Source organism: Agelaius phoeniceus, chromosome 10, assembly GCF_051311805.1.
Source record: "Agelaius phoeniceus isolate bAgePho1 chromosome 10, bAgePho1.hap1, whole genome shotgun sequence".
NCBI lineage: Eukaryota > Metazoa > Chordata > Aves > Passeriformes > Icteridae > Agelaius > Agelaius phoeniceus.
The window spans coordinates 24,005,577-24,032,798 of record NC_135274.1 but is presented as its reverse complement, the minus strand read 5'-3'; the positions used below and the strand labels follow the sequence as shown (position 1 = coordinate 24,032,798).

At 42.5% G+C, this 27,222-nt stretch overlaps 1 protein-coding gene across 2 annotated transcripts; it reads right to left on the bottom strand.

The window, feature by feature from the left end:
- Positions 1-14,930: 14,930 nt before the first annotated feature.
- On the bottom strand, positions 14,931-27,212 carry PDCD10 (programmed cell death 10). 2 transcript variants are annotated; one of them, XM_054639118.2, is made up of 8 exons: positions 27,073-27,212; positions 20,588-20,802; positions 19,938-19,991; positions 18,490-18,607; positions 17,700-17,826; positions 17,319-17,397; positions 16,924-17,006; positions 14,931-15,415 (listed from the first exon to the last, which is right to left on the bottom strand). In XM_054639118.2, exons 2-8 carry the CDS (start codon positions 20,681-20,683, stop codon positions 15,334-15,336), a joined length of 639 nt encoding a protein of 212 aa, XP_054495093.1. In that variant the 5' UTR covers positions 20,684-20,802; positions 27,073-27,212; the 3' UTR covers positions 14,931-15,333. The 2 variants fall into 2 exon arrangements, with proteins under 2 accessions (XP_054495093.1, XP_054495094.1); XM_054639119.2 differs by having other exon boundaries at positions 20,588-20,794; positions 27,073-27,211.
- Positions 27,213-27,222: the final 10 nt, after the last annotated feature.

The window sequence follows — 27,222 nt, the reverse complement described above, 5'->3', positions numbered from 1 at the left end:
ACTGCTGGGAGGGATGAAAGTTTGACAAGAAAGTCTCACAGATGTGTGTGCTTAGCAGAAAGATTTTTAAATGTAGAGTCTGATGAAGGAATAGAGATGGAAGCAAGTTTTGATACAGAAGAAAAGAATTGCTGAGCCAGTCTCACTGGGTAACCAAGGAGGCAAAGGGTGTGTGAGTTAGAAGGGGTTTTTATGGCTTAGAGCAAAGGATAAACCCACCCCAAACAAGAAGATGTTTTTACCAAGCAGAAAGAGAGCACAGGCAAACAAGGCAGCAAATGTGGCAAGGAGAAAAAAGGTCTCAGAATTTTCCACTGCAAGAAAACTGAAAAACAACTTCCAGCTTAAACTGTAATGTACTGACTGTTAGTGATTGGAGAACAGTAACATGAATATGGTAATTACAGTAGTTATGACAGGCTATAGATAATAGTTAAGGTACAGATTGGTTCTACTGTATGGAGATGCTCAGCAAAGCAAAGTCTATAATGCATTGTGACCAAACCAAAGGGTCTGCAGGGCTGCCTGCAGCTGGAGCTGACAGCTGTGGGCACAGCTCTGTCACCCACGGCCCTGGGCTGCTGTGACACCTTGGATGGAATAAACTGCATTTTGGATACAATAAACTGCATTTTGGATACAATAAACTGCATTTTGGAGAGCCCCTGGAGTCCCCCATCCCTCATTTCAGCTCTTACAACAAACATTTCTTATTCTCCCACAAAAGCACAGCTCCTCTATGGATGATCACATCAGGTTCAAAATGCACAACTTTCCACTCAAAACCCAGGTGCCTTTGTAATTTGTGCTCTGCAGTCTGTACAGAAAGACAAATAAGGAAGGGTTGGAGCCTGATTGTTGCTCCAGGACTCAAATCTGCAAGGTTGTAAGAGGCATTTATGAGAAGTGGTGTTTCATGAGCTTGGTAATTTGCAGTTTGTTACAAAGACAAATTCATTTCTGACTAAATTGTGTTGTAAGTCAGGCTCCTCAGGGAACATCTGACTAAAAGGTGATGTTAAAGTAATTTCCATAACATCAAACTATGAGACAAATTATAAACTTCATAGAGGAGAGAAGTGGGGGAAAGGAGCAGGAGCTGAGATGGAACAAATTCCTTCATGGTAGTGCTGAGAATGCTCAGATAATGCTGTGAAAACTGCAGTGCTAAAGCTGCTTGGAAACAAGCACAGCCTTGGCTTTTCAGCTGTTAGACAGTGACTGACTTCATCCCTGAAACCATTTCTCACACCAGCCAGACACCCTGCAAAGCCTCTCAGCCCCAGGGGGATCTGCCCCCAAAGATTTCTCATCTTAAACAAGGCAAAAAAAGCAAATCTCACAGGTCAGGAAAGGATTGAACCTGCCAGGGCTCCAGCAACCAGAACTGCCCCTGGGTAATGGGGTATTCTGAGGGGAAGGAGCATTTCATCCATTGCTCTCCAAAAAGGGAACCCCAGCAGTGAGCACAGCTCAGAGCTGGCCCAGCAAAGCTGATTTGGGATCCCAGGATGGTTTGGGTTGCAAGGACCTTTAAGATGACCCAGTGCCACCCCTGCCATGGAGAGACACCTCCCACTGTCCCAGGTGCTCCAAACCCTGTCCAGCCTGGCCTTGGGCACTGCCAGGGATCCAGGGGCAGCCCCAGCTGCTCTGGGAATCCCATCCCAGCCAGGAATTCCCAATCTGCCACCCATCCCTGCCCTCTGGCACTGGGAGCCATTCCCTGGCTCCTGTCCCTCCATCCTTGTCCCCAGTCCCTCTGCAGCTCTCCTGGAGCCCCTCCAGGCCCTGCCAGGGCTCTGAGCTCTCCCTGGAGCTGCTCCTGTCCAGGTGAGCACCCCCAGCTCCAGGAGCAGCTCTGTGCTCCCCTCTGGGCCCATTCCAGCAGCTCCAGGGCTCTCTGGGGCCCCAGGGCTGGAGGCAGCAGCACAGGTGGGGTCTCACCTGAGCAGAGCAGAGGGGCAGAATCCCCTCCCTCACCTGCCCAGGCTGATTTGGACTTGAAGAGGAAAACCAGGACTTGTCAGCCTTGGAATTTCCAATCGGGGCATTTATCAAATTGCAGTTACCAAGTGCAGCACAGAGATCCCATCCTACAGCAGTCCTCAGGCTGCAGGTTGAAATCTGCATTTCAATGTTCGAATGTCACTGCTGTGGTTGTTTTCCCTGAGGAGGCAGAGGGCACTGCAGGAGCTCAGTGTGCCCAGCTTGGGTGGGACAAACGAGGGGGTGACAAAGCCTGGGGGCAGCCAGCACAAGCAGAAAAACCCTGTTTGGTGTGGGGCAATGGTTCTAAATGTGAGGAATGGCACGCAGCAAGGATGAGAGCAATTCACCCTGAATATTGAAACAGCCCAAACAGTGAGACTGCATTCATGTGCATGTGCCAAGGGAAAGGACTAAAGGACAGCAGAGAGTTCCTTTTCCTCCTGTGATTCCCATCACCTCATGATTCACTGGTAAATTCCCTTCCCACCTCTGCATTTCATTCAGGTCATGCACAGACACAGCACCAGAACAAACCTGCACAGCCTCTGATGCTGTGAGCAGCAAAATACAGAGTCTTCCCCAAAAGTTAATCATCTCTCCCTTTGCTCCAACATCAACTGGATATTTTCTTGCTGTTTGGTAATTTCTATTTTCTTCTTACAGTTCCCACTGGACAGCTGTAGCACTGACAAGCTGCTCTAATAAGAATTGCCCACCTAAATTATTCAGGGCCAATTTATATTTATATATATAACTGTACTAGTGCTGGACTTTTACCTGACTACATTTTCCCCACAGCCTTTATTACCCAAAAATATAAATGAGTGCCATCACAACCTCCCCCAGCCCAGGAAAGACTTACCAAAAAAACCACTATACTTAAAAATAATACAAGAAAAATGGGCAAGAAAATAATTTCTATTTATATTTTTATATATCTATATCATAAAAATTTATATTATATTATATTATATCATACTATATTATATTATATCATACTATATTATATTATATCATACTATATTATATTATATCATACTATATTATATCTTACTATATTACATCATACTATATAATATCATACTATATTATATCATACTATATCATATAATCTTATATCATCTTATATTATATATATAATGTATAAAAAAATCTTCAAGCTGAATCAGGAGTTTTCCACTGCTAGAGACATTTTAATTCAGATTTAAAGAAATAAAAATCAATGCCTAAAAGTTAATTGTTTTTTAAAAAGGATAAAACCTTCTTCTGCAAATGTTGAGCTAAGTAATCTTGATTTTTTTAATAATTTTCTCCCCATACACACACTTCTGTTTCTCTAGTTAACTACAAGCTTTGATCCATTTTTAGAGCTAGATGCAATCTGTCCAAAGTGACATTTTTTATTCCAAAAGATTTTTGTGCTGAAGAAGCTCGCTAAGAGTGAAGCTTCAATTGATCCCTGCATTATATCAGCACTCCCCCAGGTCCCAGCCCCCTTCCAAGCAATTCACAATTTCCAGGACCTCTGTAGGGGGAGGAAGGGAATTGCTCACACACAAAATGAGTTTATTTTACCCAGGTGCTTCAGCATTTGCTGCACTTTGCCCCCCAGCCCTGACTCCTGCAGCCAAACCTGTCACTCAGAAAAAGTGAGAAAAGCCCAGCCATCCCCCCTGCCACACACAGAGAGCCCTAAAATAAATAAAAAATAAATTACAGCAGTCGAGGAGGGCAGAAGCAGATGAGTGCAGAGTGCCCAGCTGAGGCCTGTGATGGGCACAGAGAAAATATTTCCAGTGGCTCAGCAGCCTTTAAACCTCCTGCCTTGGGTGGAGATTAGCCCCAGGTATTTATAGACCTGATCTCATCTCCTGTCCTGAGTTACACAAGGGCTCCCAAGGACTCCCATGCCAGCTTTGAGCCATTTGGGCTCCTTTTCCCAGCAGAACACAGAATTCTTCCAGGAAAAGGAGAATCTCCCTGTGGCAGGAGCTGTGGGCATGGCCCAGCCACCTCAGCTCGACCCCGCAATCCCAGCAGCTCCTGGCCCCAGCAGCTCCCCCTTTATCCACCCCAAATATTGGGGGAGAGATTCAGAATCTCTCTTATGAGCTTGAATAGATTTTGAACGAGCCAAGGGCTTAATCTCTCATCACAAACAGATTAATCAAGGTCCTTGATCTCGTTAGCAGCACTTCCCTGGCTCCCGCTGCAGTCACGACAATCCCGGGGAGCAGGGGGAGAACCACAGATCCACAGATCCACTGTTCCACAGATCCACTGATCCAAATATCCCCTGTTCCAAACATCCACTGATCCACAGATCCCCTGTTCCACACATCCCCCTTTCCACAGATCCACGGTCCCACACATCCCCTGTTGTATTTGCAGGGCGCCCCATGGCAGGAAGGAATGATGAATCTGACTCCATGTTCTCAGCAGGCTAATTTATTATTTTATTTTATTATGTTATACTAAAACTGTACTAAAGAATACAGAAAGGATACTTACAGAGGGCTTAACAAGATAACAATGAAACCTGTGACTCTCTCCAGAGTCCTGACACAGCTGGACTGTGATTGGTCATTAAGTAAAAACAATTCACATGAAACCAATGAAACAATCACCTGTTGGATAAACAATCTCCAAACACATTCCAAAGCAACAAAACACAGGAGAAGCAAATCAGATCATTATTGTTTTCCTTTTTCTCTGAGGCTTCTCAGCTTCCCAGGAGAAAAATCCTGGGCAAAGGGATTTTTCCAGAAAATGTGACAGTGACAATCCACTTTTCCAGACATCCGCTGTCCCAGCTCATCCTGCCACTGTCCCTTTTTGCCATAAAACACTTCCCTGACTCTCCTGAGGGTGCTTCATCTGCCCTGATTCAGAAGAAAACCATGGGAGGCTCTCTCACAGCAGTGACCACAGTGCACCTTTGTCACCATCACATTTTCTGGAAAAATCCCTTTGCCCGGCATTCCTTCTCCTGGGAAGCTGAGAAGCCTCAGAGAAAAAGGAAAACAAGAATGATCTGATTTGCTTCTCCTGTGTTTTGCTGCTTTGGAATGTGTTTGGAGATTGTTTATCCAACAGGTGATTGTTTGATTGGTTTCATGTGAATTGTTTTTACTTAATGACCAATCACAGTCCAGCTGTGTCAGGACTCTGGAGAGAGTCACAGGTTTCATTGTTATCTTGTTAAGCCCTCTGTAAGTATCCTTTCTGTATTCTTTAGTACAGTTTTAGTATAATATAACATAACATAATAAAATAAAATAATAAATTAGCCTGCTGAGAACATGGAGTCAGATTCATCATTTCCTTCCTGCCACGGGGGACCTGGAAAATATCACAGTTCTTTGATCAATACATCCCTGAGATGCTCTGTGTGTACCAGGTATGGAAAAAAATCAGCCATTTTTCCAGCATGGGACCCTCAAAGTCTCATCTTGAGGTGCACTGTGGTCAGGCTGCTTTAAAATGTTACTGTAGTAAAGACAAAAATACAATAATGGTAAATTATTACATATTTAGGGCAATGATTTGCCAAGATAGGCACCACAGCTTCATTTTTTTTATGTTCAATAGCACAGAAGTTCTATCTATAAGGTAAATAAAACTTATTTAACCATATAGAGAGGGTGGGTAGCACCCTTTTTGGGTTTCCATTCCTCTCTCTGGCAAAAGGGAGCTGAACCAGCCCAGAGTTTCACCTGGAACAAAGCAGCACCTGAGCCAGCATTGCCTGGGAGGAGTTCTTGTGTCAGGGATGGTGCCACTGCTCTGGCCCAGGAGAGGAAGGAGCAGTTTAAGGTCCTGAGCATCTTCCTGCTCCAGGAAGAAAGCACTCAGCAGATGAGTGAAACAGTTCATATTTTCACCTTCCACACAATCATTTTCTACAAATTATGACTATTTTCCCCCACTATTTGCTTCTCCCATTTTCTCCTGGCAATATAATCCATGCAGAAAATTATCCCAGCTCTTTAGCTAAAGAGATACTGACTTATTTATTTCATCTCAATTCTGAAATATTTAGTGGATACCATCTAATTTTGGAGTGTTCCCACACTGTAAGTGATTTGCCTTTGCTCACATTAAATGGTTCTCATTCCAAGCACTGCAGCACTCTAAAATGTGACATTCCCTGCCTGCAGAGCTTTCCTTTGTGCTTGGGAAATGCTATTATTATTATTATTATTATTATTATTATTATTATTATTATTATTATTATTATTATTATTGCTATTAGTATCATCATTATTATATTTTATTGATAATATTATTACCGTTATTATTATTATTATTATTATTATTATTAAAATTATTATTATTAAAATTATTATTATTATTAAAATTATTATTATTTTTACAGCAATGTAGCTGAACTCAGGGCCCTGTTGAGTGCAGTCCTTACCTGAGGCACAGGGAGGTTGAGGCACAGAAAATCCAGCAGGGGGTGGAGGTCAGGTGAGGTTTGGGCTGGCTGGAACCACGTTCCTGTTTGGGACAAGGCCACCTTTGTCCCCTGCCAGTGACATGAAAGGGGCTGGGTGTTTATTTCTCAAGTGCCACACTGATGAACACGGGAGCACAGAGGATGGATTTTTCACAATAAGGTGATCCAGGAGAAAAGGAAAATGGATCCTCTATGAAACAGAAAATTACAGATTTTTTAAATTTTTATTTTATTTTATTTTTATGTGCAGAGTTGCCTTTTGAGGGATGGGGTGGAGGCAGTGCTTGCAAAGCAAGGACACAGCTTAGGAAGGAATTGCTGTGGGCAAGCAAGAGCAGCAGTCCCAGCCCCAGCAAAGCAGAGCAGATTTCCCCACGCTCCAACTCTCTCCTCCAGGAGCAGCCTCTAACCCTGAAAACCCCTAAATCTTTCCATCCCAACAGCAGCAGCTCTCAGGAATGATGTTCCACTGCCACCCTTGGTCTAAGGAAAATGTCAAACCTCATTTTAGTACTTAATTACTCAATTTCCAGCACTGTCCTTCTAGTTCTCATGCTCCACTGCCCATAGTGTGAGTTCTTGTGTCCAGTTTGAAGTTATTTCCCTGAGATAAATCAGCCTAAAAGCAGCTTTTTACCATGGAGACTGAAAGAGAATTGTAGGTGTGTTATGTGTGAGAGATGTAGCTTGAGGGTTGGCTTTTCCAGCTCTAATAGCTCAGGGATAGAATTCATACAGAATGATCTCTCTGCTTTCTGCTGCTAATTCAGCTACAAAAATCTGAAGGATGCAACAGCTTTCACAACTCCTTTGCTCCATGGAAGGGGAGATTTCAGCAAAGCAGGGACAGTCTGGCAGAGAGAAGGGCAGCAACATCACCCCAACAACAGGAACCATATCTAATATAGATAAAACCCAAATTCTTATCCAACCCCCACTGTGGTGAGTGACCCCACGTTTATGAATTAATATGCAAACATCTTGAGACATTATTTGAATGTTTAACTAATTTGTAATCATCATCCCCTGCCCCCCCAGCAAAAAAAAACCAAAACAAACCCACAAGAGTAATGCTCACCACTTGGGATAGTTTTCAGAGGTCAAGGAAACAAATGTTAAGTCCATGTTTTTAATTAATTTCTAACACATAATTCTCCTCCAAATGGATTTTGGAAAGAGAGAAGTAACAAGTCTTGCCTGCAAGGCAGACAAGCAGCAGGAGGTGCAGGTTTTGAATTGGCTTTTAAGGAGTCAGAGAACCCACAAAGCTGCCAGCTGCTAAAATTTAGTTCTGGGTCCTCAATTTGGAGAGACAGACAATCCAGAGATGAGCAGAAGCAACAGCAGTTTGCAGCTGAACCGTTCCTAGCAAAATCCATTTACTTTAGGCATTTTTGATGATGAACTTTTCCACTTGCTGCTGGAGTGGGGCTGGAAGGACAGTGACTGATGGCTTGGGGAAGGGCTGGAATGGGAGCAGAGCACAGAGCACAGCCCAGTGGCTGCTGCAGTGGAAATAAATGTGTGTGGAGGTGTTCCTGTGCAAAGCAGCCCCATCCATCCTCAGCAGCCTCAAAGGCTTTGGGAATAAACACAAAGTCTGGGCTAAGGCTGAGGGCAGGGCAGGGACCCAGGGCACTCTCCAGCCCCAAACCCAGCGACCCCATCAGCTTCACTTTGCAGCCTGTAGAAATAAAGGATGGTTTTGTACCAAATGCATTAAATAAACTGTCAGTAGGGGGTTTTGCACCTGGTCCTTCTCTACCACTAAAAATCGCAGGAGGACGATGTGGATGCTGCTTGTTTTGGCCCAAAAATGAGGTAAACAAAGCAGCACCAGCTCCCCCTGAGGGCTTTTGCTTTCCTCCCTCACTGGGACAGCAGCAATGTCCCCCTGGGCTCCTCATCCTCGTGGAGCACAGCCTGGGGCAAGGTCACACATCACTCCTGACACCTCAGGAAACGAGAATTGGCCAAGGAGCAGCTTGGATCCTCAACTGCTGCAGGTGCCAGCCTTGCTGTTTAACTCCTGCCTGCCAGACTGAGTGCAACAGGAGCTTCCACACCTCAGCTCTCCTCTCCTCGTGCATTACTCTGCTCATGCAGCTTGCTGCCTTCTGTTGGCAGGGAATTACAGAACCATTATTGCATGTTCGTGAGAAAAAGCTCCAGATAGCAAGAGGTCAACAGGTTGAGCTTCACTCACTTTGGCACTGTCAGCAGTTGGCACTGCTCGTGTTTCATGACAAAAAAAGTCTCTCTTTATGCTGGAAGGAACAAAAAAACTCCACACTTTGCTTTTATGTCTTGGTAATGCAGACATTTGGTTTTGAAAAGAGCAGCTCAGTTCTCATTCAAATAAAAAATACTGACTTGCACAAGGCCTTACTGTTAAACGTTTGCTTTGGGTTTATATTTAAAGTCATGTAAAAAAGGCAGGCAAAACTCAGCTGAATTACATTTTCTTTGCCCCTTATGCTTTGTAATTCTTACTGAATAGAAATGAGGTGGGATTTTTTTTTCTCCCATTACCTGCAGCAACCACAGCTCTTTGTGGGGCTTCAGAGTGCATTAAATTTGTGTCTGACAAGACTCTACCCAGGCTCCTTAAATACTGGGGCTGGGCTAAAGGATCACAGGGGGATTTTATTTAGATGTGGCCATGGCAGAGATTGTGCAGATCCAGAGGATTGAGGGGGTTCCCCATCCCTGGAGGTGGCACTCAGTGCCCTGGGCTGGTGGGGATCAAAGGTTGAGCCCAGCTTTGGAGCTCTTTGCCAACCTCATCACCTGTGATTCTGAGAGCTTTTCTTCTTAACCTTCTCAGGCAATATTTATTGTCCTTGCTGCGTTACAGCCTTGAAAGGGATTTCTGCTCTCCCATTCCAAACCACTCAGGAAAATTCTGTTTGTCACTCATTAAGCAGCTGTAGAGAACCACACAAAATTATTAATACCACAGGGCTGTGCAAACAGCAGGGAAAAATTGGTTACCACATCTTCCTCGACAAGCAAGGTAAAATCCTTCCAATTAACATTTTAGTTAAGAAATTCACTCACCATGCCTTTTCTTAAAGGTTGTAGCTCAGTCTTTTAATTTTTTTCACAGCATTTTTCACTGTGGCTCTATTGCAGATTAGATACCCAGCAGCAAGAAGGAAAACTAAGTGAATTATACTTTTAGCTCATACTTTATTCTCTTTACTTTAAAACTTCAGGAACTCAGGCATCCATTTCACCCATCATTTATCCTTGGAGACTAAGGCAGCTTCAGGGAAAAAAGCAATTACCTACTATGGAAAGTCTAGGAGTTACAATTATGAAATAATAAAATGTCAAAGACATGTCTAATTTAGATATAGGGTTTTATACTCAGCTTAGTGAAACAGTGCAAAATATTCTCTGAAATTTCTCCATCCATCAGCTGGAATCACTCCTTTGACTGTGATACCAAATGCAAATTCACAAGTGTTTATACAGCAGATCAGAGCGTGCATTAGAAATCAGCAATTGAAAATCTATTTTGCTTACCTTGTCACCAATAATGGGATTACAGCACTAAAAAAAACAATTTTCCTTCTGGATACACCAAGTAGAACACTTCTGTCTCCAGAGAGAGTAGAACACAATTTCCTTTCCTCTTGGTTCTTGGAGGAATTTAATGTCTCTTCCTATCAGTGTCACTGACAGTGCCCCAAAACCAACCCCACCTGCCCCCATGGCCACCTCTGGGCACTGCTCAGCAAAGGAATCCTCATGATTGATAAACCTTTAACAGCAAGACACAGATTCCAAAGGAGCAGCAGCAGCAGAGTGTAACCAAACTTTCCACTGAAGCTGTCTGAGCACAGTGATCTTTACCCAACACCACAAGGTTCCCTGGGATGCTCAACTCCTGAAGTGCAAATTGTGGCTGTGTGCTGCCAGGGAAAGCCTTGTGATCTTCACATGGGGATAAGCAGCACTGCCAGGTGGCAGAGAGAGGGAAGAGATAAAACCTTTTATCATATAATCACAGACTCAGATAGTGCCCAGGTGTGGCAGTGCTGCCCAAGTTCACAGCCTTGCACCTCAGGTGCTGCTGAGCTCCACTCCTGACCCTTCAATGAACATTAAAGCCACAGACTTGCCCAAATCAGGCAAAAATCATTATGAGGATGCCAAGCTCGACTGGGGAAGAGATGCCAGTGACCAGCAAGGAGCCAGTCCTGTGTGTCCCCTCACTGCAGGAGTGCTTGGTGTGACAAGGTGCTGGTGTGACAAGGTGCTCCCTGAGCTGTCACAGCAGCCAGGCTGGATGGGACAACAGGGACAAGGTGCAAAGTCAGAAATCAGGGAGAAAATGCTCAGGAAATCCAGCAAGCAAACCTGGGGGGAAGCATCCTGCATTGTCTGTGTCACAGCCTTGTGGGGCAGGAGAGGCACAGGGAAGCCCAGGGACATCTCCAGGTGAGCCAAACCTCCTGCTCTGCCTTGGAGACAACAGCACCACCGAGTTTTGCAACAAAATTCAAGCTTGTGTTACAGCATGAGGAAAAAATTGTTTTGTCTCAGCCTCAAAGGAGCAAATTTAGCATTGCCCAACACCTTGTTTTGTTTAGAGGTCCAAACCCTTGGGACTGTGCATCTGTAAGAAGTGAAGCCCATGGTGGTACGAAATTCACTCCAGCACTAAGTGAAGAAAAGGGGAAAAGAACAGTTGGTTGTGGCCAAGGTTAGTGAATTCTTCATCATAAATTAAATTTATGCAGCATATTAAACTTCAATCTTTGAAGAGTTTTTTTATCCTTTCAGACTGTTCTAAAATGACATCTAACAAAAGGTGTGAGGACAAAGAAGCTGGCTTTAAAAGAGAACTGGGCAGATTTAGGACCAACATTCTCCAGTACCTTTTAACTTCTGTAAGAGAAGCCAAATGACCCAGGAGCATCGTTTCAGTCCTGTTTTTTAGCACCAAGGCTGCTGCTAGGGAACCCATTCCCTACTATTCCCTTTCAAAAGCAACATCAGCCCAGATGTGCGTGAGGAAAAGCAGAAGAGTGAACAGTGCCAAGGCCCAGGCTGATGTGGCCCAGCTCCCAGCACACTCTGCCTGCAGTGCTTCCCCAGAAGGGCAGGCCTGGGGGAAGATGAGCCAGGCTGAGCAGGGCAAAGCAAGAATCTCAGGCACAACTGCCAGGGCCTCCTCCAAGGGCAAGGGATAATCACTGCTCTGCCCAATCCAGCTATTACCACTGCACACTCACTCCAGTCTGAAGGGGAAATCGAATAAATGCAGCAATCTAAAGCTTAGATCTGTGGCAAGTTTGTCTTGACAATCTTCCTTTCCTTCCCCACCCAAGTGAGAGAGGCAGAGCCTCTGGAAAGTGAGGAGGTAACACCTGCAGAACAAACAAGGCTGCCCTGGACACACAGTGTGAGATCTGAACAGCACATTATTAAAAGGAGCACTGTGGTGGGGATCCAGATAAAATAATGTTTAATCCAGACTGACACTATCTGCTGGGGCTTGTGATGGTGGTCACAGGGGTCCCAGGATGAGGGAAGAGACGAGGATCTGAACTCCATGTTTCAGAAGGCTGATTTATTATTTTATGATATATATTAAAATTATACTACAAGAATAGAAGAAAGGATTTCATCAGAAGGCTAAGAATAGAAAAAGAATGGAATGATAACAAAAGCTTGTGTCTCAGACAGAGTCTGAGCAAGCTGACTGTGACTGGCCATTAATTAGAAACAACCACATGAGAGTAATTTCAGATGCACCTCTTGCATTCTACAGCAGCAGATAATCATTGTTTATATTTTGTTTTTGGGGCTTCTCAGCTTCTTAGGAGAAAAAAATCTTAAGGAAAGGATTTTTCAGAACATGTGTCTGTGACAGGTGCTGGCTGGAGCCAAGGAAGGTCTGACACCAGGACACTGTGAGGTTTCACACTCACCACTTGCCCTCAGCTCAAGATAAACCTTGCTCTGAGCTGGGCACCTGGCACCTCTCACAGACTTGGATGCAAATCTGGGGATCAGGATTAAAGCTTCCAGCCAAAAACAAGCCAGCCTAAGCTCTTCTTCACTTCTTGATAGGCTGAGGAAAATCAAAACAAGTGATTAAGACGGTTCTTTGCTTCATTAACAAATATACAAAGTTTTATTTTGTTTATTAGATTGGTTTTCTGTATGTTAACATTATCATAGCAGTTATAACCCACATTCACAGCAGAAATTTTCTAAGAGCATTTTGCAACACTAACTGCTGTATCAGAAATCCTTAAGAGAAACTTATCTTTTAGTACTCAGGTAACTTGGATAATAAAGTGCAAAACCACAATAAAATTTGACAGACATATGTCCCAGCTCATATTCAGTGGAAAAGAAAGGTTTATAAGACCACTAGATATGGATTCACTGCACACAACAGAAGAGTGTGACCTGAAGACACCAGTTTTCAAGTTTTCCCATTACCAGACATTGATTACAATGAATAATTTTCCATTACTTTTAAGGGTAACATAGAGAAATCACAATGAGGTTATAAATAAAACAGAACACATTGGCCAGACAACCTGAAGCTTAGCCCTGTATTTGGTACCTTTTACCCAATAAAGGTTTTGGGAAGAACTGATGAACAGGAACAGTTCATTTCTTGATGAAATAGCCTCTGATTTGACAAGGAACCAACTGGCAGGACATAACACAGCAGCTCGTGTGGGACACAAGTCTTAAGTGGATTTTTTATATGTATTTTTTACCACCCATAGACATAGACATGGTCTCATTCAACTTAGGATTGCCAGCACTAATTGGCAATTGTCCTGCTCAATCCAAGAAAATAGAGAAAACTCAGAATATTATGGGAATCAGGTCCAACTCATAAACCACAACCCAATCTTCTGTGTTTCTCCCTCTCTACAGCCCCTGCTGCAGCCTCTCCAATACCAAACACTCTTTCCAAGACAGATGAAGTATCACAAACTCCAGGGGCCTTTCCCTTCCTTCTCCCTGACTCATGGATCTTCATGAAGCCCTCTGGAGCTATGACTTAATTGAGAATCACCCACAAGGAGACTACTCAACCCTTTTAGTTACAGAATGCAACGATGCAAATTCAGTATCACTCTCATTTCGTCAGCTCGAACATTGCTGTTCTTCTACCACTTGCCAAAAATGACAGCTCAGCAGGCCAAGCTTTGAGAAACACCAGAAAGTTTGAACTATAAATTGATTCTGCATCCCTTTCCTAAGCTCACTTTGCTAAGGACACAAGACACCACTGTCAGAACAGAGAACAGGCCGACCAGCAAGCTTTAAGGACCACGTCCTGCTTATAGCTCTATGTGGAACCAAAAATTGCACAACATACATTCCCAAAGAACTCATTTGTACACAATACTCTCCTTCACATTGTTCTATTTGACTACAGTCAGTGCTCTCATCGAGGAAACAATTCCATGCACAAATAGACAGCAGAACATCCAGTGCTATTTGGGAGGCTGCAGTTTGCATTTTCCTCCCTTTTTGATCCTTTCAGATCAGCAAATGCAAGGACCCAGCTGTTGTACCTGGGATAAGGCACTTGCCCCAGATGAGCAGTACAGCACCAGGCCAGTGTGCCAGACCATCTGCAGGGACCTTTTCTTCACCATTTACAGCCAAACAAGGAATAGTTCTGGAGCAATTGTGCTCTTTCAGCCTGGAGTGCTCCTCCTGCAACAGCTTTCAGAAGCTGCTTCACATTCTCCCCTAAACTTCCTAGTAATGGCCACAGATTTTGCAAACTTCCAGAGGTTTATGCTATTTCCAAATCAGCTCGAGGTGCACTTCCAAGGGATTCGTCAGAACTTGTGAAACATCACCAGGACATCACAAAGAGAAAATTTCCACCTGTCCAGCAGCAGCTCTTAACCATCTACACAGCCAAGGTTTGTCAGTCGAGGTCTCACATGATTTCAATTCCCTGAAAAAACAAAGTTGCCTTATGGCATGCATAGTATAGATATCACTAGTGCTACCTGGAAGAGTTCTAGCTCCAATCCTCCTCCCTCCCAAAGGGGACAAATTCAAACCCACTTATCTGAATAGTTTTAAATTCAATCTTTGCTGCATATATTTCAAATAAACCTGTGCTCCAAACCTTGGAATAGCCTAGGAAAAAAAAACAAAACCCTGTTAACTCGCCACTAACAGAAGACTAAGAAAGAAGTGAGATCTAGTTTCTATCAAAAACAAAAGCACATCTCACTTCTGGGTTTATTTATTACTTTCTCAAAGACATTTTAATATAATTGTTCTGATATTCTGGTCTAGATAACAGCCAAAATCTCAGTTTTAAGGAAAACCCCTCATTTTACACTGATTTGAACTCCCGGTAGCTTTAAGCACCCAAATAATTTTAATTTCTTTTTCTATTGAATGAATGTTCTGCAGTTCTAGAAAGATGAGTTATGCACTTTTGTTCACATACAAAAAGACAGTCTAACAGATGTAAACTATTTATTGAATATTTGCCACCAATATTGTTAAATACATAATCTTGCAGTTTTTCGCTTTCAAGTTAAAATGTCAGAAACAGAACACCAAATATTTACAATTCTTGTAAGGAATGTTACATAATGACACATTAAGGCGTAAATTCTTTTGGCTTATAATTCTGAAAAGAATGATAATAGCAAAAAGTGATGCAAAATCTTTCTTGTGAGATTATGATTAAGCTACAATGTTTTACAAAAATATGGTGTAAGATGGCAATAATCCCATTCAAAATCCTGCATTAGGCCCCTCGAGAGGGGCTGATAATTTATACAGTCAAAACTTTAAAATTTACATATAAAGGTACCCTATCCACCATTGAAAAGTACAACTCTCAACATATACAGTTTTCAGGCCACAGTTTTGAAGGTCTGGAGTATCAAGTTGGTTTGATGAATTAGTCGGTTGGCACTTATGAACACATTTATTGCCCTGTGGAAAGAGAAGAATATTGCTTCAGACACTTCCAGAAACATGGCAGTGGAGAAAGCCAGCATCACTGGCATCCAGCACTGGAGGACTGGAAGCACAGGGGTGTTCCACCCTGTGCTGACCTACCTGAAGCTCCCTGCTGGCAGCCAGCCAGCCTCATCTGCATAGCTAAGCCCAGGAAGGCTGCCTTGATTTGGCAGGAATTTAGAAAGAATTTGGCTCTCTGTCATCACTGACATCTCAATCCTTTCCTTCTGGGATTCAGATAACCAAGGGAAAACCACGGAGCAGATGACTGGGGCTTGGAACCAGATGATCTTTAAGGTCACAGCCATTTTCTGACTCTGACTGTTAAACACCTTTCCCAAAGCTGAGCTGTTCACCCCTTAGGAATTCCAGAATTGGCAACTCTTCCCTCAGGGAATACTAAACGTGCACACATGTGACAGCAACACACTATTTCAGTTACCTTTCTGCACAGAAAGGTGTGGGGTCACACAAGTTTTCTGCTCAGGAATGATGCCTGAGCATGGCTTGGGTTTAGTGCTGGGGGCAGCAGGGATCTCACCCCATGTGCAGCTCAGACAGAAATTCCTCCTGACTTCCCCAGGAGAGCAAATACAGGATGGAATTTCTTACACTACTGCAAATAATTAACACACTTTAAGCTGAAGCTCACACAGTACTTCTGTCCAGGAAGCAAAGCTACTAAAGCCTGAACTTCTCATTTTGGTATCAAATTTAGCCCCAATTTCAGGGGAAGGAGAGAAAAACAAGAATGCTTTGATGGGAACAGGATTGTACTCCCAGCTGGTCTCAAGACTTTTCTCTCCTTTATAATGCACCATCTCCTGGGTGTTTTCAGCCTTTGCCAAGCTCAACAAGAGCTGACATCAAAGTTGGTTCCATCTTTAAACCAGAACATTTTGGCTCTGTCAGAATCTGAGGGGGACCCATTCATCCTCCAAAAGAATCACTACAGTGAATGATACAGGAATAATGACTGCAAAACCCAAGGTGAAGACCTGGAAAAAGCCTCAGTTTGAGGGCTAAAATGCTCAGCTAGAAAAACATTCAGCTGAATCATTCCAGATACTGTGAGGGTCTATAAAGAAAGGCCAATAAAAATGTAAATCAAAGAGAACCCTGCACAGATGTTTTGTATTTGCAAATGATACTTCAAATAGGTAAATTACTTTTCTCAACCAAAAAATCCATAATTTCTTTGTCCTTTTATATGCACTGAAAAAACCCACACAGGGCCAGGAAATTTAATTTCTCATTCAAATTCAAAACTAACAGCACACATGGATGTTACATGGTGGTGAATTTAACAATTTTCCCTTTCCTCAAAGGCAAAGAAACAGCATTTTAAAGCATCCATGGTAATGAGAGGACATAGGAAAGGAAATAATTAGGCAACTCCTAAAAGAGGCAGCTTATGCCTGTCCTATTTTCCTGTTAGGCATTATGTAAATCTTGAAACAACAGGACAAAAGCATACTTACTTTCCATCTTTAAAATAGGTTTTCAGAGTATCACTGAAACTTTTGGAGTATTTTACAAACTCTTTCTTTTGGTGCTCAAGTGCCTAAAAAAACAAAAACACCGGGAGCAGAGTCTTAGTTCACATATTTCTGGGTGCAGTGAGAACCTTGAGGTTTAACTGATCAGAAGATTAATTAATGTTACATCGGGAATAAAAATTTTTGGGTTTTTTTTCCTTTAGAACAAACAAAGAAGAATAATTTTTTCTCTAGAATTCCTGAGACCCATCATACAACCATTCTGTTGTTAAAGCATGGTCTCATTGACCAGCTAAGCTCTGCTGTTCATCCTTGGATCACAACAATATTTCTTGTGTTGCTATTAGAAATATTGGATGAAGAGCTGGTGCACGTACCCGCCGGTTCTGATACTGGTATTTCTTGAAGACATTATTTACTGTGTCAAGGAGCTCCTTTATTGCACTTGCAATGTCCCTGTTGGGCAAGAAAAAGAGAATTTCAATATCCTCAGGAGATCCCATGAAATGCTGGAATTGAATCCTTTTCCAGCACTCAAGTATTTCTCAGGGCAGTCCCTACAGAGGAAATGTCAGACGTGATGGAGGAGACCAAATTCAGCAAGTTTGGTCAAGTAACATCCTCATCATTTCTAAGTGGGATCAGGCTCTCTGGCAATGGGAACAATGCTGCTACACCTACAGAATTTCAACATTTAGACCTAAATACAAGAAGTTTGACCTCTCCACCTGCAGCAAAACCCATCATATTGTACTTACTTGATTGTCTGAAGAAACCTCACTCTGTCATTGATCTCATCTGGAATCTTACTAAGAATTTGTTTAAGTGCTCGTGCCTTTTCATTAAGATCTTGGAATTCAGGTTCAGGTCTTTCAATCATATACTCTGTCAAAAAGAACATATTCAAAACCACCATTAGTTTGTCCTGAAGTCTGTAGTGACAGCTAAAAACAGGACACAGAATGCAGCAGGATTGCCAGGGTGAATGTGAAGGTGAACAGCAAAGAACTGCAGTGAACAACCCCTGTGTGAATCAGAACAATGCATCTATCACCTTCATTACTGCATGGTGGAGAAAGAGCCCATCTTACTTTATTTGAGACATTAAAATCATCAAATTCAGTATTAAAATAACTTAAAGCCTGCAGTATATTCTCCTTCTGTGACAGTGTAACTGCTGCTTTTAATTTGAAGTAGGGGAAAAAAAAAAGAGGATGTTATACTCCATTATTTGCCTTTTCCTGGTTGTTAGCATTGCAAAAGGTGAACTATGCACCCATAAAAACCTAGTTCTGAACATTCATAAAAACACAGTTCTGAACATTCATTTTCTTTCTTTCCTTCTCTTATTAGTCAAGTGTGGTTTTAAGGGAAATTTAATTTCTCCTATAGCAGTATTCAAAAATACAAAATTTCTTCTACCACGCTGAGAAAATTCTACTAAGAAACAAATAATCTCTTCTGAAAAAAAAAGAAGAAATAGAGAATTGCATGTTCCTAGTTAAGAGTGTAATTAAAAATACAGTTATCCAACACAGGTTTTATTACCTTCTACATCATCAGCTGCCATACGCAGAAGAGACTCTGTGAAATTCACATCCACGCTTTTCTTCTCCAGAATTTTCATGATGATGTCCTGTGTAAGACCTGGATTTTCTTTTTCAGCCTGTAAAGCAGAGAAATTTTCTATTTTTAAATATGCAAGACCTGGACATTGCAAGCACCAAGATTTTCATGGAAATTGTTTCAGACACTGCAGGAGTTTGCTAGGAACTTTGAATGTCTAATGGCTTTAGACCAGTAGATTATATTAAAAACATTTTTCCACTACAAAATTCGTTTTTCTTGGACTACATCACTGATTTTGCATGAGCAACTTTTCCAATAAGCCTTTGCACTCATTTTAATTTGAGTAAGAAAGGTTTTAATAAATGCCTGTATCCTGTTATATTTTCATAAACAATAAGCTTTGAGACAAAGATATGGTATCCCCTGGAATTGAATTCACTCCAACACAGGTGCTACTCCCCCACCTTCCCCATGACATTTATAAATGTGCCTCTCATGAATCACATCATATGCTCAGACATCATCTGGGAATTGCTCTTTCAGAAAAAAACCCAGTTTTTGATTGATGACATATCTAAGTACAGAGCTGCATTAACACTGGAGCTGTTCACATCACCTGTGCTGCTACCAAAAACCTGCTCTGTGTGGAAGAAAAATGAGCCTCTGTGGGTTTTTTAGCTGGCACTACCATTTTTACCAACATCTCAGTTTAACATTATTTGCATCCAGCTTAGCTCCTTCCCACCCATTGTGAAAGCACACAAAACCAACCTACACTTGTAGGAGCTCACTTTGAGACTTCAGCCCATCAAGGTGCATTAGATTTAAGTGCAGGAACACGGAAGTATCCCAGATTTGCACAGCTCAGATATGTCATGCCTGCCATTATTTTGTTTCAATATTTGAAAAGATCACCACTTCAATAAAGCAATGTAAAGGAATATCTGTATTTTCACTCCTTAGGAATACAATGGAAAAGTCCGAAGAATCTTTTTTTTCCATTTACTGCTGGATTTCTACACAAACACTGAACTTCATCCACAAAAAAATCCCATTACCACTCACTTTGTAAACCAATTTCAAAGTCTGCTACGTGCCTATTGCTCATGAGAGCCTATTCTACAAATCTTGTGGGTTTTAGACTAAGTTGATTATTTATTCACTGACTGCTCCCTCATTTAAGCTTTTGTTCTATATGGACAAGAGAAGAGTCAGTTTAAAATTGCTCATTCAGATTTCTACTCATGACATCTGCAGACATCTCAAACTTCCAGTTCATGCAATTGTCTCCACTTTATTTTTAGACTACTGGATCAAGGATGAAGTCTCAGATAAAAAGACAAGGAAACAAGAGAGCTGACCTTTTAGCTTCATCTTACACAGCTTACTTTTGAAACAACCATTTTTCCATGCAAGTTACTTCTCACCTTAATAAAAGCTGCTCTCAGTGTCTGAGCTGCAGACAGATTTACTCTTTCTAGCTGCAATAAAAGTTTAGAATGAATTATTAGCATTCTGTTGTTATCAGAACAAAACAAGTCAAGTAATCACACCTTGCCCCATAAAGCAGAATGGGAAGGGGGATTGACAGAAGCTTTCAAATTGCTGGTCTCACTTCAGAGATACTCTAAAGTTAATCCCAAAGGAAAGAGTTCCCCCCACAAATGAAAACAAAAATCACTGGATGTATTTTGCAGCAAAAGTCCAACAGAAGATTGTGAGAACATCTTGGCAAGCTCTGATATTCAGAGAAAAACAAATATTAAATTACAACCATTAGCAGTAAAATTAAAATGCATCAAGCTGTTCACAGGTTTGACTGTGTGCTATTTCCTGCCAGAGAACACCAGAGCTGGCATTTTTGGCAAAATCCTGTGTTAAAGGTAAGAGAAAAGCTCAGGACCAAGACAACCAGCAACCTTTGATGAGCATGAAACTATTGCTGGCAAGAAGGGTGAAACAATGCAGAGAGAGAAGATGTGTTGGACAAAGCTTTCCCAAGATGAACACCACGTTCCTGTGGCCCCATTTCCCACAGAAAGGGGATTACTGCATTCCAAGGTAAACTGGAGCTCACCTCATTGAAGACAGGGTACATAACAGCATAGAGAGGCATGGAAACCATAGAAGTGGTCTCTGCTTCATTCTTCATCTCTTCCATTGTCATCCTCATTCAAAGAGCCACTTCTCAAGGAAAACACTATAGAAGCAAAAAACTCCTCATTCACTGAAATGTCTCTTCTTTTTCCTCGTTGTGCAAGAATTCTTGAAGAACTTGGGAAATCTATTGCCCTTAGGGTGTGTGAGAAAAGAGAAAACAAACATACACAATTACAAATGCTCAAGAAGGGACAAGTTCTAAAAATGACAAGGCACAGATCAATGTGAGTGCTACTGTGTAAAAACCAGGGATTTCCTATTACATGAGTCAAGTAAACATGGAAGGACCACTTGGTGTAACTTCAAAACCCTAACAGAAATCTATCAAATGAATATTTTAAAGAAAAGGTGCTACCCCATGTGTTTTCCCCTTCAAGTTCTTATGGAATCAATTCTCCTGAAAGCAGGGATTTTATGTGCTATTTACAAAAATCTTGCCACCACTCATAGGCAGCAGCATAAGGTTGCTGACAATTCCCATCCAGGAAAAACTTGGAAAGTGCTATATGCAGCCCAAGCCTCATCCAGATGCATTGTGACTATTAAAACTACCTATAAATAGGTATATTTATAAATACTCCCTATTGCACAAGCATCAAGCTGTGATTCTGCTGGAGATCAGTGCCTACTTTCCACCCATCTGAATGTGAACACTGCATCTTTGGTTTTATATAAGCTGAAGTCATGTTTCCACTCAGGGTGTGCCACCAGCTATGTTAACTCAATGGAAAATTATTGTTCCAGTAACTGAACCTCTGTTTTGGAAGTTCTCCACCCAGCCCAGCTCATCATATCCATCACTGCTCAGACTCAGAAATTATGTGGAAAAGAAAAAAGGTCACCTTACAGTTGATAAAAAGCCCTTGTTCCAGCCTGCTGTATTTTCTCTTAATCAGATTCTTTAAAAAATATTTTATATGGCATAATTGAGTTTAAAGACCTGAAGTCCAAGTCAGAAATAAAGATAAAAAGAAAGATATTAAGCTTTTTAATTTTTAGATTTGCTTGGAGGATTTAATGCACTAGAGGAAGGATTTTTCCTCCTAGCAAGCTCCAGACACCTGGCATTTGCATGTCTGTGTAATTTACTGACATTTTAGTAGAAAGTGAAAAGAGTGAAATGGTAAGAAACAGCAGAAACTCCTCCAGCAATCAATATCCCTTCCTGAGAGTATGAACAGGTTAAGAACATGCCAAGACATTTCTTTCAGCCATATCCCTCATTATGCTCTGCACTGGCTAAAGATCTTCAGGCTGTTTAAACAGAAGAACAGGTATTTTTTGTCCAGAGCAGATCTATAATTGTTTAGCCATAATTATACAAGTGAAATTTGTTAGTGATTACAGTCAGCACAGAGAAGAAACTGGATGACTACAAATCTTGTGCATTTCTCTTTTGGGACAAGTAAAAGCTGAAGGAAAATTCCATATGACTACAATAAAAACTTTATACAAGTCTTCTAACATGGACTGCAAAACCTCCCTTTGTTCCTCTTGCTGTTCCAGCCTCAAAGTGCCACAGATGAGCTGATTCCTCCAGCCCCAGAAAAGGCTTTAGAAAAGGGTCTGGATGGATGAAATCCATCCACAGGGATGGAACTGCAATAATCAGGGGTCTCACAACTTTATCACCCACCCTTGGTATTTTAGAGCTGTCAAGAACATGGAGGAATACAAGTGAATATTCATCATTCCTCCAAAAGTGGAGTGTTTTCCCAAGAACTTGTTTCAGTTACATAAATTCATGCCAGGTCTGCTCACATGGGGGGAGGGAACTTGTCTGAACAAGTTTTCACTCCCTGCTGCAGGTACAAGCTGTCCCATTTATTATCCATGTGTATTCCCTGCTGGATGCAGATTTGGGGTTTTTTTGCTGTTGAATTCCTCCTTTCTGGAAGTTCAGTGAATGTCCACTCACACATCTGCATTCACAGATGAATTTATAGCACATTTTTATATCTGTAGTCTCAGAGTAAGTTTTTTAAGTAGTTAAATCAGGTCACTGAACATTGTTCTACCCAAAAGATTTTTATCACAGGAAGAAGGGCAAAAAAGGACAAAATTGCCATTAGATATAATTACTTTGTTTTTATGGGTTAGCAGTATCCACACACACCCAAAAGGAAATACTAAGTGAAATGATGGATTTTTATGATGATGAAAACCTATTACACTGTGAGCTACCATGAAGAACTCATTTTCTCCTGAAGAACCATAAGCTATTGTTACTAATCCATGGTACACTTAAAACCCTCATATAAAAACAATTATACATTATCTATTACCCCTTTTCCAGACACTGACAGTCCTAAAAAAAAAAAAAATACAACACTTGGATTTATATTAACACAAAGGATACCAATTTTGCAACTGAAGAGGTGGGTTTATATATATGTGTGCACAAGAAATATTTAAGAACACCAAATGCTTTTGTTGCCAAGGTATGAAAAGAAATATATTCAATTTATCACACTGCTTGTTAATGATTTCAGAAACCTTCCTGTTTTCCAGAAGATACACTGGGAAGCATCACAGTGTCATGAAGGACCTGACTGCTAAAATTCTCAAACTGTTTATATTTACAGTCAGGAATCAACTTCACATCTTTTGGATGCAACTTACTTCAGTCTTTGCTAGTGTTAAATAGAAAGAATAATTATCTTTACAAAAACTCTGTGTTCATTGTGTCACTGAAAGTCATTTTGTCATAGCTGCACTAAACCACATCCAAACACCCCTGAAGGTGGTCTCAATCCTGATTAGGGAGCAAATCCTCATGAAAACTGAAGTTTCTGTTCTATTTAGATCAATTATCAGCAAGTCTACTAACCTGCAAAATGGCCTGACTCAAGGCAGTTTAATGCACATTATCAGCAGCAAGGAGGAGCTTTCAGCATTTCTTTTAGGATGTGATCAAAAGCAGCTCAGCACAGCTGCCAGACTTCCTGACAGTGTCTTGGAACAGCTTAACTTCAGTTCCTCCAATCCCAAAAGAGCCTTTTCTTTGAGAGGAGTTTACTCTAGTTTCATCTGTCATCTGCTGTATTTGACATTCTCAAAAAAGGTGGGAATAAGATTCCACGAGAAAGTGATTTATTAGGACAGCAGAGTGGAGAAAATCCTGGAAAACTGTAAGATGCAGAACAGGTGTTACTCTGCTGGCAAACTTGTTAATTGGTCAGAGGGGGCAGATGAGGAGAAGGCAGCAGGACAGTGGCAAACACTGAGCTGAGTGTCAGCCTGACCCCCTCTGTGCTCCAGGGACCCCCCAGACCCAAATCTCTGGGGGTGCAATGAGGGAATGGACAGAATGACACAGGGAATTGAAACACAACCTGCATTTGCCAACTGTGCTAAAATAATTCAGTTAATGCAGGCCTTACTGCTCAGTCCTGAGCCATCAAACACATCAGGCTGGATTCCAAGAGATGCACTAACATGGAACACGTGCTTTCACTGTCAGGATAAATCTCACATTCTAACCTTTAAGTCTCAGCACTAAAATATGATCCCAGCCATCAGCAAACATGGAGAGAGCTGGTATATTTTAGATGAGGAATAGATTTGGAAAGGTTCTCTGACAGGCCTATTCCCCTATAGCCACCCAATGACATTTTAAATCATTCAACTGAACTTTAGCAGAAAAAAAAAACCCCAAAAACCCAACTCCTGCCAAGAAGGGTGAAGAGCACAGACCACCACACTCCCCAGATGGACAAGCACCATTGTCAGTGTCTAAGGTGACAATCTGCTTTGTCCAATATGTGTCATTCACTGACAGACTTTTGGTCATGCACAATCAAGCAGAGCTGCTCAATAAGAGCCCAACCATCCCCAGGTAACTACAGCAGGCAGGATCCTCCCCAAATCCACACCTGCTCCCAGGCCAGGCTGAAGAGGTTTCCAGCAGAGAAAGGTGTTTGTGGAACACAGTCTTCTGAAGCAGTGCTTAAAGCCAAGAGAGCAGGCTCTCATGATTTCAACTGTTCAAGTTTTAAACCAACAGAAATATTTGGTATCAATTGGCAGGGTTTCAGCTCTGTCATCAGCAGATCTACCTCTGCACTGATGTTGTCTCTATTCCCTTCTCCAGGCTCCATCTACCCTAGATCTGCTAAGTGCTTAGACATTAATATTCTTTTTTAGAAAAATACTACAGAGGAACAAGGCCCAAGGCAGTGATTACAAATATTATTATTATTTCAGTGGTTGGCTTCTAGCAAAAAATCACAGCTCCATTCCTGCTAGAAAAGACCTTACTGCCAAGAGGTTCTGCTCCACTTTTTGCAGGGAGGATTCAAGAAGAGGTTTCACCTTTAACCTGATCTGAGATCCCTGAGTTACCAGAAAAATTCATTCAAGTCCTGGAAGAAAGAGTGGGGGAAGGGAAATAACAGCATAAATTCCATCTGAATTCAAAGGCAGAGCCTGAATCAAAATGTAAGAGCAATGTGCATGGGAGGAGGGAGTGTAGATAATTTACTACTGCTGTTGTAAAGTTTATGGAAGTAAAAAAAAAAAAAAAAAAAATTGTAGAATTTGCTCTTTTAACTATATACACACCCACACAACCTGTCTTGGTAACTGTTTCTATCATTAATGGTCACTTGAATTTAAAAAAAAAAACCTAACCCACACATCTTTCTTTTTCAGTCAGATGTTACCTTACCTACCACTGTATTTTAATTATCAATTGCAATTCTTTCCCATTGTATAACTTAGATTATTTGATACAAAGCTTCAAAGCTTTGTATTTCAGATACAGAATTACTTTCCTTCTTTTTAAAACTGAGTATGGGTGGATTCACTGGGATTAGCATACAGATCAAGTATTAGGATAACAATCTGTATTTTAAAATCAGCAATGATAAAAAGAGACTTAAAAGGCATCCTACTGAACTGATTCCACATCCTGCTGATTTTCACACCAAACAGTTTCCCTGCAAAGTCAATAAAAGGAATCAGCAAATAATATTGAAGTTTGGAAGTGTCTTCAAATGCCTCTCACCAGAACAGAAATGCAGTTTTCAAACATCTCCACACACGTGTAACAGTCACCTGCAGTGAAATCCACTCTGGCAAAGCAGAACTGCTAATGCATTTGATTACTGTAAGAGCAGTTCTATGACTAATTCAGAAATGACACAGACCTGTGATAAATCCAAGATGTCTATTTTTAGAACCCTATCAACTCAAAAAACAAAAACCAAGCCTAGCCTGAAGTCAGGCTTATAATTAGTCTGTGTTCTTTTGCTGGACTTCAAAATGGAAGTGATTTAATCTGTCCTAATACACCCAGTGTGTGTCTCACATGAGACCCCACAGCCTGTGCTCCAGTTCCAGCAGTCAGCAACACCAGAACTGTTATACAGCACAACTGAAACAGGTCACAGATGTTGGAATACATAACCACAACAACATATCCCCGTTTCTCTTTCTTTTTCACCTCTTTGGGAATGTGAAAGTGAAGCCATTCCTTTACCTAAAACAAATAGGTATGACACAGGTCCAAAGGCACAAAAATACATTCCAACGTGTGAACACATACCAGAGGAGAATTAGTTCCTCTGATAACAGGAACAGCACAAGGTTTCAGCCACGCAGTATGTGCGAGCTACAGGAAAAACACCAACCCAACTCACCAGTTCAGTGAGCAACTTAATGGGACACCCCAGCCCTGAACACCTGCCCCGAGTGCTCAGCCCCCAAGGGGGGCACAGCCGGGGGGAGCCTGCGGAGGAGGAAGCCCAGGATCAATCAGGCTGGAAAAGACACCCAAGATCACCGAGTCCGACCTTTGAACAAACACCACCTTGTCAACCAGACCATGGCACCCACTGCCACGTCCAGCCTCTGCTCAAACACCTCCAAGAACGGTGACTCCAGCACCTCCCAGGGCAGCCCATTCCGATGCCTAATCACCCGATCTGTGAATAATTTCTCCCTAACGTTCAACCTACACCTCCCCTGGCGCAGGAAGGGGGAAGGAGCCGAGGCGCCCTTTCTCCCTGCCCGCCGCAGCCACCTGACAGCGCTCCGCTCCGAGAGGACGAGCTAAAAATAAATACACACAAAAATAAAACACATCCGGGCCTGCGCCCGCCGGGCCCGGCCCGAGCGAACCAGCACCAGGCCGGGAACCCCGGAGCGGGGCCAGGCCCCGGCCCCGCGGCCGCGGGAAGGGCGGGCAGAAGGACAAGCCCTGGGCGCTGCCTCAGGGCCGGAGGAAGGAGGTCACGGCCCGGTCGGGAGGGGAAGGGACACCCCGCGCACCTTCCCCGCACGCCGAGGCCGCCCTCAGCCGCTTCCTCAGCCCGGCCGCCCCTCTCGCAGCCCCGGAGGGCGCGGCGGGCCCCGCGTCCAGCCCGCGAGAGCCGGGCAGGGCAGGGCTCGGCACCTCACCTGCCCCGGCCCGCCGAGCCCCCGCTGCTCCCGAGGGGCTTCGCCGCTGCCGCCGCCGCGCCGGAAGCGCCCGCGAGGAGCAGGAGGAGCAGCAGGAGGAGGAGGAGGAGGAAGATCCGCGGTGTTACCACACACCAGGCGTTGTCCGGA